Genomic DNA, 18,450 nt, shown 5'->3' on the forward strand with positions numbered 1-18,450 from the left:
AAAAAAAAAAAAAAAAAAAAAAAAAAAAAAAAAAAAAAGTTGATCAAATATATATAAAAACCCATGAATTTATAATGATACTAAGAATGTTAGCCTTTATTTCCCTTTGACAGTTATTAGGCATCAATTCATTATTATACTGGGTTGTCAAAGGTATGATGCATTTTTGCATGGAAAAATATGTCATGACTTTCACAATGGCCTAATAAAAAATAATTTTGTAAAAAAGGAGGAAAAATACAAGCAGTGGTCCTTTCCCATCTCTCCAGTATGAGCTGTATCTCAAATTAGACAAATAACTGATGAAGGGAAGTTCTCCTCTAGAGACTTTCAGCTAATAAACGCAGACGATGGCATTTTTTTAAATCACACATTTGTAAACCTTAATGAAAGAGTAGACATCAATGATTATCACTGGACATTAAAATCACTAAGTGATGGGGACAGCAGGTATGATAATGGTTAAGGCACTCAACTCCCACATGGCTGACTGTGGTTTGAGTTCTGGACCTAGAGGCTTGAAAATCATACTAGGTGTGTATGCATGTGTGCCCAAAATCCCAGGAGAGTAGAGAAGGGAATGAGGTATGGTCATGCTCCCTGGGGGGTGATGTTTCCCTTTCCCTCTCTCTGTTTCTCTCCAGAGAGTGCATGTGCCCTATTGCAAAAATCTAAAATGTTCACTCAGTGATAAGCTAATGGGAAGCTTATACTGGAGGACTCTAAACCTATAGGTCAACTGTAACTCTACTAAAAGGGAAAGTATCAAAGAGCATGTGCCCCCCTGATATAATACAATAAATAGTACAGATTATCAAGTATTCTCAACAGAACAGATCAACCAAAATCTGCTGAGATCTCTAGGCCTAACTGCCAGATTATAAAGAAGATAAGAGTATGTTAAAGATACCATGAAACATCTAACAAACTAAATCCAGAATGTGAGATATTTTATAAGACATATCATTTGGTTTCTTCCACAAGCGGGTCGCATTAAAAAAAAAAAAAAAAAAAAAAGATGAGATGAAGAGGAGGTACTATTATAAACATTTTATAAGTCTACTTAAGACACATGCCAAATGAATATAATGTGTAGATATTGTTTGAATACTGATACAAACAAGGCAGCTCTAAGGAATTAACATTGTCCAGGTCATTATAGCAAATTTTAAAACTGACAAAATACACCTACCTATTAGAGATATACACTGATGTATTTATGAAGGGATAGATACAATGTTTCAGGAGTACCTTTAAAATCTCTAGCCCTTTTCTTCTAAAAAAGCGGAAAGGGAAATACGATTGACAAAATGTGAAAGTTAGTGCTGGGCCCATAGATATTCACTATAATCATCCCTATTCTTTTGTTTATATTAAAAATTCTGATAATAAAAAGTTTTCATTTTTGTTTTTTGCTATAGGGTATATGCTCTCAACAGAGAAGGAAAGAGAAAGAGGGCAAGTGAGAAATCATTCCCCAGGGGAGGTGGCCACACCACAATCCCTTCTTCATTTGCCTCTCAGGATTTTGGGCTCACCTGCACACATGGCCCACCATGTTTTTCAAGGCACTGGGTCCAGGACTCAAAGCCTACAGTGGGACACTTGTGACCTAACACCTTACGTAATCACCACACCATCTGCTGACCCAGTAATTAAAAAAATAGGAAGCGTTTAGGCCTAGTTGCCGTGGTGCAAGTCTGAAGCCACATGGGAAGGCCAGGTTAAATTCCCATACAACCTGAACACACGGGGCACAGTTGCACATGCCCATAATCCTAGCTAATTGGGAGGCTGGGACAGGAGGAGCTGCAAAAAAAAAACCTATCTTGGCCCCACTGCAATGATACAAGCGGTAGGGCACCACTATGTAATACTGTAGGCACACAGGAGGCTTGGGGGTTCACATTCCATGTTGACCTGAACGTGTTGGGCATATATTCATTCCTACCTATGATTTGAGCTGACTAAGACTGGGGAAAAATCATGGTGTAGGAGGACCCTGTTAAGGGTACCTCTCTATGTGTGTGTGTGTGTGTGTGTGTTCAAGGGTACCTCTGTGTGTGTGTGTGTGTGTGTGTGTGTGTGTGTGTGTGTGTGTATCTCTCCCTCATGAAAAAAGTTAATTTTTTAAAAATGACTACCTCTTTCTATCTTTCCTTCTCTTACTCTAATTCATAAAAGGAAAACAAATTAAGAAAGTAATAAACATCTAGAGGATAAACTAATCAAATAGTTCATGGTAGCTGATTAATTACACAACTACCATCATATAATTATATGTATGTAATGAAACCTAGTTATATCTTTAAGTATGACTATCTAATTTCTCCTTAGATGTTAACTCTCTGACAGTTTAAGAATGTACTTTAATTTTCACCACTTTCGCAACACTAGTGTCAACGGTACTAGGTTTATAAAACAATCAAACTGGTGGTTACACCCAGTTCTCTTCCTTATGCAGTTCAAGAAAAACACCATCCACATTCATGGACACATTAAATGACTGGGAGTTAAAAAGTTGTAAATTATAACAATGTTAGTTTTTCTGAAAAATTATAGAAAATAGTCTTGATTTATAAAATATGGCAACAGTGTTAGAAAAAAAATTCTTACCAAAACCATTTTCAACTCCATCATAAAGCTCATTAGATCAGGAGAGTGCTGCATTCTCTGGATCAAAACAACATTTCCAATTAATTTTATTTGTAAAATGAAAATTAATTTATTAACACTGAAATAAAATATAAGCCCTAATGAACATGAAAAAAAATTAGCTATATCTATATCTTAAAAGCATAATAAGTGAAATACACTATCATCCCTACAATTCTTACCAATTTCAATTCCAAAGAGTAATTAAAGACCATAAATCTATTTTGGTAACATGTATTGAAATTTATAAGAATGTCATTTAAAATCTCACATGCACTCCTCTGATCCTTCAACACCATTTATTGCCACACTTAGCAAATCTAGAAAATCATATTATTATTTTAAAAAGAAGATAATGTAATAATAGTGGTGGTATGGAAATGAGATAGGAAATAAGAGCATAAGATATAAAAATAGGCCAAAATCTACACAATTTTTAAAAGTCTAGTTATGGCAAGGAACTAAAAATTATTAATAAAAAGTACTATTTATTTTTATTTTCCTTTTACCTTAAATACTATTCTTAGTTGCTATTTTTGTCCTTCACAAGTAACCCATATTAATTCAAAAAGAAACTCTCATTCAATAAAGTATATCCGGTTATAATAAATGGAACAAAAGAAATAACCTCTAAAGTAGAATGAATATTCAGGAGTATGGTTCCATCTCATTTTTAAAACAAGTATAGAATAAAAAGAAAGCAAAGAAAATGTTCATGTTTTATACTGTTTTCTTAGATAGAATGCTACTCATTTGTCTGTTTGCAATCAAAATATTGTGTTTTAGTTACTTTTTGTGATGCAGTACACTAACACCACACGGTTCTAAACAAAGTCAATATGTGAATTTGTTCACTCTTTTTAAATGAGAAAAATAAGAATCTAAGATATTTCAACAATACATGAAGACATATGATTTGATCTTAACATAGCTTTGAGTGGGCGCATGTTTGTAGAAAAAGATCTTTGACTATCCTTTTCTATATGGCATTTTTCTCCTTGGTTTACTACAAATAATAGACTATATCAATGGCTGAAGTCTGCAAACTATAGGCTAGAGGCTAAATCCAGCTCAATACCTGCTTTTGTAAGCATTTTATTGGAAAGCAGCCAGATTCATTTACCTCTCATATAAGGCTGCTTTGGCTCTACAGGGCAGAGTTGAATAGTTGTGAAGAAACCTATGGCCCAATAAGTGAAGACCAGTAATATCACTTGGACACTGAAATAAAACAAAGATTCAAACTAATACTGGGTTCTTCCTGACCAATTTCAAGGTAGGGGAAATAAATAATTGGGACTTTTTTTTATAAATCTTTTTGATGAACTGGTAGAGAGTGCTACAGATCTTATTATTACACTTAGCCTTCATTAGTGTTTTTTTTTTTCAGGTTATTTAAATATCTCAATAGAGCCACTTCTTAAACTTTAGTATACAGTACAGACAGCTATGGAAGTGGGGAGGGTGCTGAAGAGAGGAAACAGAGAAAAATAATCTTAATATCCACTTTAAAAGACTGCAGTAATTATACTGCCAGAATGACAGCCTACACTCTATAAATCAAATAGTTAATTTCCTTATTTCTTTGCAGCTCCATGATGATTTATGTGAGAGCGACTGTTATTGTCAGTTACTACAGATAATAAATTGCCATTAAGATAGAGAAAAGAGCAAATTGGAAAAAACACATAAATGAATAAAGCATCAAAAGAAATACAACTCTACTAACATTTATTTTTCAATAAACAGTACTTCCATTATTTTCAGTTGGTTCCATACCTGATTTTTTTGCTGTTGTTCAATTTTTCTAGTCCTTAAAGTAATTTTCAGGCAGAGGAACCTAAACATCAAGAGTAACTAAATTGGGTCCAGCAGGTACTGTAGTGGTTAAGGTGCTGAACTCTCATGTGGTGGACCATGATTTGAGTCCCAGACCTGATAACTTGAAACTCACAGCAGGCGCATGTGCATGCATGCCCAAAATCCTGAGGAGAAGGGATTGTGGTATGACCATCCTCCCTGGGGATGTCTGTTTCTCTCCCTGTCTCTGTGGCAAGTGCATGCACCCTATGGCAAAAATCTCTCAAAAAAAAAAAGAAAAAAGACAAAATTAATCCTGCCTCTCTCTCACTTACAATTGCCTTTATCTCCTCTTACTATGCAAATATACATGATCCTAAGTAATTTCTACCACCTTTTTTCTGTTGCTAGGCTAGAGCTAAAATCCCATTTTTTGCTATAGATATCCTTCAACTCTAAGTTGGATCCTAACTTTTTTTTTAATGCCACCACTATTCAGTCTCAGCAAAAAAAAAAAAAAATCACTGAAGAAGTAACGTACAAAGGCAAATGTATTTGAAGAACTTAAAGTCTCAAGGACGGAAATCAGTTTCAACACAAATGCTCACTGGAGATCTGCTGAGGATTCTGAGATGGCAAACTGACACATGGGTCCTTATACTATTTTACAGGTAGAGATGAAAACTATAAAACTGCAACTATTAAGCCAGTAACAACAACACTCTGCAAAGCAAATCTCAAAAAAGTAAATTCAGTGATTTACTCTCCCAGTATAAAATATAAAGCTTCTTTTTTTTTCTTTTTTTTTTTTTTTTTTTTAGTTTTTGCTACAGGGTTTGTGCACTTGCCAAAGAGAGAGACAGAGAGCAAGATAACGTGCAAAATCATCTCTTGGGGGAATGGCCATACTGTAATCCTTTCTCCTCCATTCTCCTCTCAGGATTTTGAGGCACGTGTGCACATGTATGGTCATACACACTCCCGTGCCTGGTGTAATTTTCAAGTCCCTCGGTCTAGGACCTGAACCACATAGTCAGCCATGTGAGACCCAGCCACCTTAACCTCCATGTCACCTGGGGACCCCCATAAACGTCTTTTAAAGACTTACCTTTTGTACTATGTGATCATATCCATTAAGTATTGTTCTCAGCTGCCAACTACACAGTAATCTAAAATTTTAATAGGACAAAATGGTTTGTTCATTGTTCAGAATTAAAAGGAAAAACTTATTTGTATGCTAACACAAACATGCATGTACACAGCAAAAATTATATAAACATAACTCTGACAAGTTAATAAAATTTTTAGCACTGATACTGTTGAAAGTCTTGTCTTCAAACTGTCAGTACTAATTTTATTTCAAATATAAATAACTACAATCAGTAAATGACATGCAAACTGTACATCTTATTTTTAACTTTAGCATATCTAATACTAAGTTTTGTTAAACTAGATTCTTCTCAAGGTAGGTTACATAAAACCAACATTTTTAATCATAATACATCAAACTTGTGTTGTAATTATATAATCTTCAAAAGTCCAAGTTAAGGTAACAAAAAGAATACATACTTTAAATTGTATAAGTAGTGATAACTTAACATTCTTTCATCAACTGGCTGACATTTCTCTGTGCTCTCAATATTGCTAGGAAGTAACTCTTCTAAAAAATTAGTCTTACTTATATAGATATAGAAAGCCTAAGTTTTCCCACCACAGTCTTTTATATCATTAAATCTCCATCCATTCCTGGCCTAACTCCTACTCTCACCCATATCTGCTCTCTTAGTGGCATAGAAATTCAATTGTCCATAGGTAAACCCCTCTCTAAACATGCTTTCTATCCTTTGCCACTAACTTGGTCATATAGAGCCATTAATTATCCCTTTACTGTGGTATCTTCCACTTACTTTCTGCTAGTATTTCCTCCTTAATGAACTAACTTGCTCAAGTGTATATAATTGTTAAAAACAACTCTTTGAGCACACACCATTCTGTAACCACTCCTTTTCTTCAAAGTAGTTTATGCTGTTTCCATTTCCTTTCTACTACCATCCAGTCCAAAACCCAATGTAACCTGACTTCTGCCACAGCACAAAACCTATCACATCTAACCTGATCTTGGCAACACTCTGTACTGTTAACCACTGAGAGATAGATACAACTAAACACATCACCTTGCATTCTTCAGTTGTAAATCTTCAGGCAACAATATTCTAAGGTGGAAGTCTCTTCCCTGTAGAAAATATTTCAAAGATTCACTCAAATTCTCATCTTTCACTTTACACAAAGAGAAGTTAAAATTAAAACAAATCGAAAAGGCAGTGTTTTTCTTTATTTTCTAAAAGTTATCAAATTAACACTAGTTAAAATACAAATAATAATGGGACCAGCAGGTGGTGCAGATGTGAAGGCAGTTCAATCCTATGTGGCTTACTGAACAGATCAAATAATGGATCCAGCAGCTTGAAAATGACTCTAGGAGAGTGTGTGTGTGCCAGTATCATAAGGAAAAAGGAAGAGAAGAGATTGTGGCATGGCCATCTCCTCCAGGAGTTGATTTCTCACTCTGGCAAGCACACGTACCCTATAATTTAACTAACTAACTAACTAAATAAATAAATGAATAAAAACACAAGCAATAGAATATTGCATTTGACGGGAGCAGTGGTTGACATAATTGCTATGTCTTTGGACTCCCATATAGCCGACCGCAGGTTGAGTCCTTGACCCGGTGTCTTAAACTTACACCAGGTGCGTGTGCATGTGTGCCCAAGATCCGGAAATGAGAATGGAAGAGAAGGCATTGTGGCGTGGCCATCCCTTCTGGGGGGTGATTTGTCGCTTTCTATCTCTCTGTCTTTCTGGCGAGCATACATGCCCTATAACAAAAAAGAAAAAAAAAGAAAAAAAAAAACTCTAAAAAAAAATATATATATATTGCATTTGAGGGGAAAATATTCAAAAACATTTGTAGGAACCTTTGCAATTGTTGGAAAATAAAAGCACTTAGAATTTTGTTTTTTAAAAAGTAGAAGTCACATAAACAAGAAATACCATGAAATTCTTAATGTAGACATGTGAAAGAAATTTAAGTGTTATTTCTTAGTAAATAGTTATAGAAAAGGAAATTCCTTTACATTGCTTTGAATACAAAAGAAAAAAAATCACAATGTAAAATAAGTTTATTACATTACAAGCCTCGCAGTCTAAAAATACAAAAAGAAATACTTTCATATATCAGGGTATATTTAATTTTCCCACACTAGCGGACCTTTAATAAATAAAATCAGTAATATATTAAGTTACTTATTTCTAATCTAAACATTTGCTAGATATATATTTAAGTATATAGAATTTTATTTTAGAGTCTAAGGAAAGGAAAAGACTTCTGAGAAATATATTCTCATTTTCCTAGAAAAGCAAATGTGTTAAGTTTAAACTTTCTAACATATATAAGATAGTGCGCATGAAATTTGAGCAAAAATAAGCAGAAAAAGGCAAACAGAAATGTAATCTTTTACTCCAACAGTATAAAATGAAAAACAGTAATAAAATTCTTGAAAAAAATTACCATGTGGAATTTTAGCACAGTCTTACTCAAAGTAGTTTCAAAAACAGAGGAACACAATTAAATGTACCCCATAACCTTTACTTTCATGGTAATATTACAGTTCTGACTTTCATTACATTTAAATGTCCTTTAAAAAAATGAAACAAAATGTACTACTGACCTTTTCAAAAGGTCATGTAACAATAATTCACTATTTCATTAAAGCACTAAAAGGTATTATGTAGTAACTTTAACCAAACTTTATAGACATCCCACACATAGGTATAAGAACGATCTGGAATTCATAATTTACATAAAGAAATAGTAAGACTATTCTACTACAGACTTTTGCGTTATTATCTGAAAGATTCCTCAAGTCCTTTATTTGTAAAATCCAGCCATTAAGAAAGGTCAAATGCCATGTGATATGCCACAATACTTTTCTGATTCAAGAAACGTCCAAAATTAGTTTTTCATAGTTGAAGCATATAAAAAAATATTGCTATCGAAAACAGATTTTTCAGGCTTAGAGGGACTAAAAGTACTGATGGCTGCCTAATCCTGAATCTCCCCACATACTCCCAGAAAACTAGGTAAATAGTTAGAAATAAAAATCTACCATAAAAATCCTGTTTTCAGCCAGAAGCCAGAGAACCTTATAAAGTTGAAATTACCTACAGAGAGGAAAATATAAACTGCTTTCCAGTAGAGTCCAGTCATGTGGTTCCCACATCAAGTCCTTTTTAGTGTACAGGGGTTCAAGAAAAAAAAAAATACATCTAAGAGAGAATGAGGACCATCAGACTAAATACAAAATTAAATAGCTGTGGTAGATCAGAGCAGTGACTACAAGATAGAGAATTAAGGTGAACACAAAAGTCAAGGAGTCAGTCTTAGAAAAGAATGTGTTAGTGATAGAAGATGGCAAGCAGAGTTAGGTGGGGGAAACTTAGGCTCTTATATAAGAAAAATGAAAAATACACACCCTTGCCCCCCAACCGCACTCCCCTGAAAAGCATTCATTAAACTATACTTTTCTTCACCAGTAGAAGATGATATTCTTGAACTAAGAATTTTATAAACTATTGCTAACAGCCAAAATATTATCAATGCAAAGCTACTATGAGACAAAAACAGAAAATGAGAAAACATTTCAGATGACAACAGTCCCCATGCAAACAAAACCCAGAAAACATGAATAAATTATATTGGGTCGTCAGGAATATTTCTATTCTTCTATGCAAAGACAACCCAAGAGTATTCAATTAAATAAGTGAGCACTGGTATACAGATTCAGAAATTCAAAAACTAAGAGCAAAAATAGCTTAAGGGGAAAAAAAAAAGAAAGAAAGAAATGAATTAACTAAATTCAGAAAGAGATAAAGGACAAAATTATACAAAAATAGAAGAAAACAAAGGATAGTTAAAGGCTTTATCACAACTTAGCAGATATTCCAAAAGTTAACTACTGCACATGCATCCTTGACAGAAGACAAGCAAGACACATCCCTGAGCAGTCCCTTTGCACTCCATAGCATGGTCACTTTCTAATTAAATGATAAGACCATGTCTCCACCAATGTTTATAAATTATCATGTTTCATTCTAATGTTGAAAGAAAACTGAAGATAAGACCTTTTCACATCCTGCCTCATCTCTGTTACAGATCTGCTTATCACAGCCTTTCCCCTGGTTTATTTATTTCTTGAGAAAGAGAGTGAGAGAAAGAGAGAAACTGGTACCTCCAAAAGGGTTTTTGCATTGTGATCCACCCCTAGTCTCAGTCAACATGGGTCATGGCCATGCTGCATGGGGAGGTCCTGGGATGCTAACCCAAGCCCTTTACAAGTGGGTCCAACTGTATTACTATTACACATTGCCTAAGCCTGAAAGAAAAATAGAAAAAAAATGTTTTAAAAGTGCCCAAAGAACAGAAATTAAAATTAAAAATAAAACCTAAAGAGAAAAAAAATGATTATTGCCAAATAAGAGAAAAATATAACATTGTAAGAAAAAAGTGGCTTAAATGGAAAACAGGCAAAGAAAGCCCATTATATATATGAGAATCTGCCTTTCTCTGGGAAGCACACGCACTCTTTGGCAATTAAAATAATAATAATAATAATAATAATTAAGTATTTAAACCAAAATAATATTTGGAAGATCATAAGATAAATAAAGTACATAATAAAACAAAGGCCAGGAGATGAGAAAAGAAGGTATGCTGTTTAAGGTATTTGCCATAGCATGTGTGTGTTTACCAGAGAGAGACAGTAAGAAGGAAAGTGAGAAATCACCCCCCAGGGGGATGGCCACTCCACAATCCCTTCTCCTCTATTCTCCTCCTGGGATTTTGGGCATGCACGTACACGTGCCCAGCATGATTTTCAAGTCACCATGTCTGGGACTCAAGCCACAGTTGGCCACGTGGAAGTCTTGCATCTTAAACACCACTCCACCTGCAGGCCCCCAGATTGCAATCATTTAAAGATTCACACTGAAAACCCCCCCAAAAAAACTAAAACACATAATTTTTTTTTAAATTAGATATACCTGGTAAATCAGTAGTACATATAAGATGAATCCTAATATTAGTTTAAGGCAGACCATAACAGGTTTAAGATGTATACTATAAACCTTTAAGCAACAACTTACAAAAACACTCAGTTAATAAGCAGATAAAAAAAGAAAAATTATGGGAACCAGCAGTTAGCGTAATGGCTATGTCGCTGGACTCCCACGTAGTCGACCGCGGTTCGTGTCCTGGACCCGGTGGCTTAAAACTCACGCCGGGCGCGTGTGCGTGCGTGCCCAAGATCCCGAGAGGAGAATGGAGGAGAAGGGATTGCGGCGTGACCATCCCCCCTGGGGGGTGATTTCTCGCTTTCTGTCTCTATGTCTCTCTCTGTCTGGCTGGCAAGCGCATGCGCCCTACAGTGAAAATCTCTCAAAAAAAAAAAAATTATAACAAATAACTCGAGTAACATAAAATAAAGAAAAATAGAAAAAAAAATTAAAAAGGAACAGAATTGCCAAGGGCCTGCAGAGCAACATGCCTAAGTTTTATTGTGACTACTATGATCCATACCTCAACCATGATTCTCCATCTGTGAGAAAAACATACTACAGAGGTAGAAACACAAAGAATATGTGAAACACTACTATCAGAAGCGGATGGAAGAACAGGTGCAAAGCCTGACTTATAAAACAACGGCTGCATTTCAACAAGGGTAGATACTTTCTACTTCATTCTTTGCTCCTCCTGCAGGCATGATGATCCCACCTCTCACAGTCTCCAGGTCTTCCTCACTCTGGCATGATACCAGTACCCCCAGAGGGCCCTCCCATGATGCCAATGATAGGCCCTTCTCCTCCCAGAATAATGCCAGTAGGACCTGCTTCTGGAATGAGGCCACCCATGGGAGGCCACATGCCCATGATGCCTGGGCCCCCAATGATAAGACATCCCACCTGGCCCATGATGGTGCCCACTTGGCCAGGAATGACTTGGCCACACAGAGAAGAATGGATAGGAGGCCTCTCTATGTCAGTTTTATATGAACTTGTTCTACTTCACGAGAAGATTATGGCGCTATGAGTCGGGATGTTTTATAACAGCATGACAAGGAAGACTTTCTCCCTCTGCCTATTGAAAATAGAGCAAAATTAGTTTTGAAGGAGAGAAGTGGGACAAAAAAGTACAGTTTTCATCTGTATTGTGAAATGTGAAAATAAAATTTTCCAACTGTTTTAGTTAAAATAAAAAATACAAAAAAGAATATATGGGACAAATAGAAAACAAACAGCAAGATAAGAGTTAAACCCAATCATACCAATAATCACATTAAATATAAATGGTCTAAGAACCACCAAAAGAAAGTGATTGTCAGACTGAATACAAACAGAAAGCCTAGAGAAAACCCATTTGAATATAAAGGCACAAATAAGCTTAAAATAAAGAATGGGAAAAAGGTAAACTTTGACAACACTAATCTAAAGCAAGCTGGAGTCACTACATTAATATCAGAAAATACAGATTTCAGGCCTGGACTGCAGTGCAGTGGTAAACATGATGCTCTTCAAAGCTGACCCACATGAGAAGATTCCAGATTCACATCAGAAGGTACCCTGACTATGCCAAACATGTACATACCCACGATCCAGGGATGTATGAGGGTGGGAGTGGACTGTGGTGACAAGACTATTAGGAGTGCCTATCTTTGTCTTTCTCTCTTGCTCAGGGAAGAAATAAACAAACAAACTTGGAAAAAAAGAAAACAGAAATTTCAGAACAAAGAGTATTACTGGAGATAAAACGTATCATTTCATAATAAAATAATCTACTCATCAAAGGCACTTAATAATCCTAAAAGTTTACACACCTAATAACAGAACTGCAAAATATATTACTAAATGTATTTTTAGAAATAAAAGGAGGAATTCAAAAAATCAGCAGTTATAGCTGGAGATTTCAAAAGCCCTTCTCATTAACTAAAAAAAGTAAACAAACAAAAAAAATCAGCAAGGTGGCCAGCAGATAGCGTAGTGGTTATGTCACTAGACCCCCACATAACCTACCATGGTTCAAGTCCCAGACCTGGTAACTACAAACTCACACCAGGTGCGTGTGCGTGCATGCTCAAAATCCTGGAAGGAGAATGGAAGAGAAGGGACTGGGGCATGGCTATCCCCTTCAGGGGTGATGTCTCACTTTCTGTCTCTATGCCTCTCTGGCCAGAGCACACACTCTATAGCAAAATCTCTCAAAAATTAAAAAAAAAAAAAATCAGTGAGGATATATAAAACTTGAATAGTACCATCTTGACCTGATTAACATTATAGAACACTCCACCAAAAAAAGAAAAAATGCACATTCAAGTATACACTGAACATTTGCTAAGATCCCATGTTCTAGGTCATAAAATAAGTCTCTGTAAATGTAGGAGCTCAAATTAAACAAGTAATATCCTATAACCAATATGAAGTGAAATGAAATTATAAATCAGTGACAAAAAGATATTTGGAAAAATCTCCCAAATACTTGGAAAGATAAAGATAAATCATACTTCTAAGTAAGCCCTGGGCAAAAAAGAAATTAAAATATATTAAACTAAATAAAAATGAAACTATATACAATGCTATGGTTTGTGTCCCCCTGAGAATACATGTGTGGACTTTTTAGTTGTGAAGGTATAACAAGGAAACTTAGTACCTTCAAGGTATGAAAAGGTAGGGCCTTTATGAATGATTATTAGCATGGGACTCCTATGACTTCAGTCCTGGTGGGCTTATAGGGAGGGGAAAGGAGATCAGAACAGAGACTGATGGACATATCCATTCTTCTGTGCTATCTCTCTCATAATGTAAGGTGGTCCCTGGACCCTGAACCTCCAAACCAAGAGCTGAGTATATCTTTATTCCCTTAAATTACTCAGATTGAATAAGTATTTTCTGTTATCAGCAATGGAAAGACTAGAACATACAGCATACCAAAAACTGTGTAATACAGTTAAAAATGTTTAGAGAAAAATTTAAAGCACTATCTATTGGGTCATCAGAAAAGTCATGACGTATTTTTTCTGGTTTTCTATGCAAAAATGTATCATGACTTTTCCAACAATCCTTTATTTAAGAAAAGAAAGACTTCATCAGTGTTCTACTTGTCCACCTAAAGAAACTAGTAAAGTTAGTTATCAAAAATTGATTCTAGGGAACCAGCAGTTAGCGTAATGGCTGTCACTGGACTCCCAGTAGTCGACCACGGTTCACCGCGTCCCGGACCCGGTGGCTTAAAACTCACACCAGGCGTGTGTGCGTGCGTGCCCAAGATCCCATTAGGAGAATGGAGGAGAAGGGATTGTGGCATGACCATCCCCTCTGGGGGGTGATTCCTCGCTTTCTGTCTCTCTGCCTCTCTGTCTGTCTGGTGAGCGCACGCGCCCTATAGCGAAAACCTCTCAAAAAAAAAAAAATTGATTCTATAGAAATAGAGAAATAGAGGAAAAAAAAATCAATGAAATCAAAAGCAGAGATGGCAGATATCAACAAAATGCATCAAGATATGCCAAGGAAACAAACAATAACAACAACAACAAAACACGCACACACACACACACACACACAAAAAAAAAAAAAAAAAAACAAAGGAGAGAGATAGAAAAGACACAAATTACCAACATAAGAAACGGGGACAGGTGGTATTTTTAGTACATGTCCATAAACTATGTGAAACTTTTATTAGGGCCTGGTACCTCTCCTTTTGACTATAGGCTGGACTTAGACATGCTTCTAACAAACAGAACAGAAGTAAATTCATGCTATTTCAGAAACTAAGAGATAAAACTGTGAACTCTGGGCTTGATCTCTTTGTCATATCACTCATTAAGGGAAACTAGCTATCATGTTAAGATGCTCCATGTAGTGATGAATTGAGACCCTTTACCAATAGCTTTGTGAATGAGCAACTATGGAAGCAAACCCTCCTTTTCTAGTCAAGCTTTTAGATAGCTGAAATCTTGGCAAGGCTGATCAAGAATCACCAGCTAAATTGCTCCCAAATTCCTGACCCATAGAAACAGTGAGATAATAAACACATGCTGTTTTAAGCCACTAAGGGTCAGAATAATTAGTTACACAGTAAAAGATAAGAAATATAAGGGGCATCATAACAGAATTTAGAGACACTGAGAGGATAGTATTGGATTATTATAAATAACTTCAAGTTAATAAAGTCAAAGGGCTAGACAAAATGAACAAATTTCATAAAGGACATAAACTACACTCAAAAGGAAAACAGTAATTGGTAATAAAGAATATACCATCTCTTAATCACAAATGCATCATTCACAGAGAAAAACGTTATATATTAAATCACAGAAAATAATCAATAGAGGTGTCGGCAAGTGGTGTGGTGGTTAAGGGTGCTGGACTCCCTCATGGCTGACCTTGGTTTGAATCCGGGACCTGGCAGCTTGCTTTCTCACTTTCTGTCTCTATCTGTCTCTCTCGCTCTGTCCCTCTCTGGTCAAGTTTAAAAAGTAAATAAATAAGTAAATAAATAAAAATAAAATTTTTTAAAAAGAAAATAATCAAATTTCAGAGTAGATTTACTTTTTATAAATAATACTATCCAATCACAAATAAAACTATAAATTAACAAAATAAAAATCAAAAAGGACCTTCCATAAGAAGTTTTTTTTTAACTTTCTATTAAACAACTCCTGGGTGTGGGACCAGCAGTTGGCGTAATGGCTATGTCGCAGGACTCCCATGTAGTTGACCTCGGTTCGGGTCCCAGACCCTGTGGCTTAAACTCACACCGGGTGCATGTGCGTGCATACCCAAGATCCCATCCCAAGAGGAGATTGGAGGAGAAGGGATTGTGGCGTGGCCATCCACCTGGGGGGTGATTTCTCACTTGCTGGCTCTCTGTCTCTCTCTTTCTGGCGAGTGCATGCGCCCTATAGCAAAAACCTCTCATTAAAAAAAATAATAATAAAAATAAAATAAATAAACTTATAATCAGTTTATAAGTCTATGAACCCATTCTGATATAAATAAACAGGAAAGGAAAAACTACTACTCCTGTAATAAAATGCCAACTCATAAATAGAGAAGAATTATCAACTATCACAGTAGTAACTGACTGAAGCAATCACAAAAGGAAAATCTGGCAATTGTATCTTAACAGGTGATCAAATTAACATCATCAATAATGGCACCAACTCATTTCATGTTTTCTGAAAAGGATGCAACTTGCTTTTTGATATATGACAAAAATGCATAACCTGAATTTAAAAGTGAGAATATATCAGTCAAGCACAAACTGAAAGGACATTCTACCTGAAGTCTTAAAAAATGTCAGGTTTAATGCTCCTCCCATGGCTTAGTGTTGTCAAGGGAGCCAAATTCTACATGGCTGACTGTGCAGTTAGAGTCCCAGACCAGTTAGCTTGAAAGACACACCAAGTACATGTGTGACTATAACCAAAGTCCCACCAAGATGAAGAAATGGAGAAGTGATATTATAGCATGACCACACCCCACTGAGGGATGCTTTCTGCCTCTCCTCCTCTCTCTGGCTAGTGCACATGTACTCTGACACACAAACAAAACAAAATGTCAAGTTCATAAAAAACAAAGTCAACTGAGGAGCTATCCCAGGTTGAAAAGACAAGGAATTAAATGTAATATGGAAGCTTACACCAGATGGTCCAGGTTTGGGGAATGGGGGAGGAATAAAATCTATCATCATACCATAAATGAATTTGAATATGGCCACTAGATTAAAGGTGTTGTATCATGATTAAGAATCCTAATTTTGGTAACTGTATTGTGGTTTTACGTATACTGTCTTTGTTCTTTTGCAAAATATGTTGAAATATTTAGAGATAAAGAAAATCTGCCATGGCTCAGAGAAATAATGTTTATATCCATCCCCCACATACACATACCTCTGAGGAATTCAAAAATGCAAATGCAAACTGGTGGATCTAGGCAAAAACTATACTGGAATTATTTGCATATCATCGCTACTTTTCTGTAAATCTGAAATACAGGTTGAACATCCCTAACCCAAAATGCTCTAAAATTTAAAACTTTGAGCACAGACATGGTGTCACTAGGGGAAAATTCCACACCTGACCCTATGTGACAGATCAGTCAAAGCACTAGGATACAAAAAATATTGCAAAAAAAACAACATTCAGGCTACATGTATAAGGAATACATGAAACATAAACTAATTTTTATTTAGATTTCGGTCTTATATATGCTAATATTCCAAAATCTAAAAAAATCAGATAAGTGAAACACTGCTTCTGGTCCCAAGCATCTGGAGTAGGGAAAAGTCCATCATTATATACAAAACATTTTTAGACAATTAGATAAACTGTTTAGGTTAAAATGTAAATAAACTGCTTAAAGCAGAAACAAATTACAATTGTAGCTATAGCAAGGGTCATAAGAAAATCCCATCCAATCTCAATTCTGATAGCCACACATATTTTCTAAGAGGTGTTAGCCAATAGAGTACATATGAAAAAGTAAATAAAAGTGCCTAAAATTAGGGATAAAATAGCTCTTGAAAAGTATCAATTTAGTAATACTCTAACTTTCTAAACATCTGAAAGGGAATGTTTTTAGCTAGGTAATTCAAGATCAGTATTTCCAATTGGGGAAGGAAAAGGCAGATTAACTTTTCTCATCTGTTAACAATTAATTTTAACTTCTATCATACTTTCTGTAATCATCTCATTGAATTTGATAGTACACACGGAGAAGCCCGAGTGTACTATCTATAGTCTTTAAGTAATTACAAAACATTCTGATTAATTCCACACTTTCAAATACTCTTAAGGACAGGTTAAAGAAAAAGTTTCATTTAGCAAGTGAATTTGATAATGCACTCAATATTTTTGAGAGCTTACTATATGCTTGGAAGAGACTTCAAAACGTAAGGTAACACCTAAATGACCCCTATCTCAGAGTACGTGGGCTGGGGGGGGTGAGGGGGGACAGGATTGAGTGAATAGTCAGGAAGGAAAAATCTGTACATAAAATTGAACCTTGGGTGTAATGTAGAGCAGAAATCTCCAGTATTGGAATCAGACTAAGTTTAAGGATTTCTGACAAGCAAGGATGCGAGTTACTTAACCTCACCAATTCCTTCACGCCTTGATTTTCTGAAGTATAAAATGGGAATAACGATTTTTTAGAAATTTGTGTCTCAAAAAGTTGAGGATTAAGTGAGATACTGCACCTGAAAGGCGCTCTGCAAACTTCAAAACCTTACACGTGTGACTGTGTGTAATCAACAAAGGTAATTAACTGCGTAGCTGTCAAAATGTCCTACAAAATACCGCAACGGTACTTGCGCCCAGGTACACACACCTTGGCAGAGGACCCCCAATGAGGTTTTCCCTCCAAAAGCTCTTCCTACAGGGAATGCGATCTTCAGCTCCACTCTCCCACGGAACAGCCCCGCACGTTCCTGGGGGCGGAGCGGGGACACAGGTAGGGGGAAAACAAACTAAACATTGACAGATCCTCGCCAGGCTGACTCCAAACTAAGAAGGGCGCAAACTCAGCAGCGGAAGAGTGGCCGGCGACCCCGGCCCGGCGTGGTAGGCCCGCAGCGGCCGCGGCCCCCAAACCCCTGGTCGCCGGGGAGCCTTTAGGGGCGCCGCTCAGTCTCCGAGTCCCAGCTCCTAGTCCCGCCTGTCACGCACTTCCACGGCCGGAGCTGCGCCGCACGAGGGGCTTTCTCACGACAGAGCGAAACCGGACCGGTACCTGAGCCGAAATGAATCCCTCATACACAGTTTTCGCTCGGTTCTGAGGCAGAAGCAGCGGGCACTCGCGCAACAGGCTCGCGTCCGTCCCCGCCATGGCTCACGGTCCCGGGAGCCGCCGGAGGCCCTCGGCCGGCCCCCCCGCCACAGCCCT

General features: G+C 36.5%; 1 protein-coding gene across 5 annotated transcripts in view; it reads right to left on the minus strand.

Moving 5' to 3' along the window:
* The window catches only part of FANCL (FA complementation group L), a 73,166-nt gene extending 54,735 nt beyond the window's left edge, over positions 1-18,431 (minus strand). For 2 of the 5 annotated variants that reach the window (XM_027775978.1, XM_006159050.3), the window contains exons 1-4: positions 18,298-18,431; positions 6,630-6,688; positions 5,564-5,624; positions 2,617-2,673 (exon numbers count right to left, since the gene is read on the minus strand). In XM_027775978.1, the coding sequence (XP_027631779.1) occupies positions 2,617-2,673; positions 5,564-5,624; positions 6,630-6,688; positions 18,298-18,393 (273 nt within the window). In that variant the 5' untranslated portion in view covers positions 18,394-18,431. Of the gene's footprint in view, positions 1-2,616; positions 2,674-4,434; positions 4,496-5,563; positions 5,625-6,629; positions 6,689-17,895; positions 18,266-18,297 lie in introns of those variants that run through there. The other 3 variants (XM_014591809.2, XM_014591808.2, XM_014591810.2) reach the window with 3 other exon arrangements.
* Positions 18,432-18,450: the final 19 nt, after the last annotated feature.

Source organism: Tupaia chinensis, unplaced genomic scaffold (assembly GCF_000334495.1).
Source record: "Tupaia chinensis unplaced genomic scaffold, TupChi_1.0 Scaffold000622_1, whole genome shotgun sequence".
In the NCBI taxonomy this organism is placed as follows: domain Eukaryota; kingdom Metazoa; phylum Chordata; class Mammalia; order Scandentia; family Tupaiidae; genus Tupaia; species Tupaia belangeri.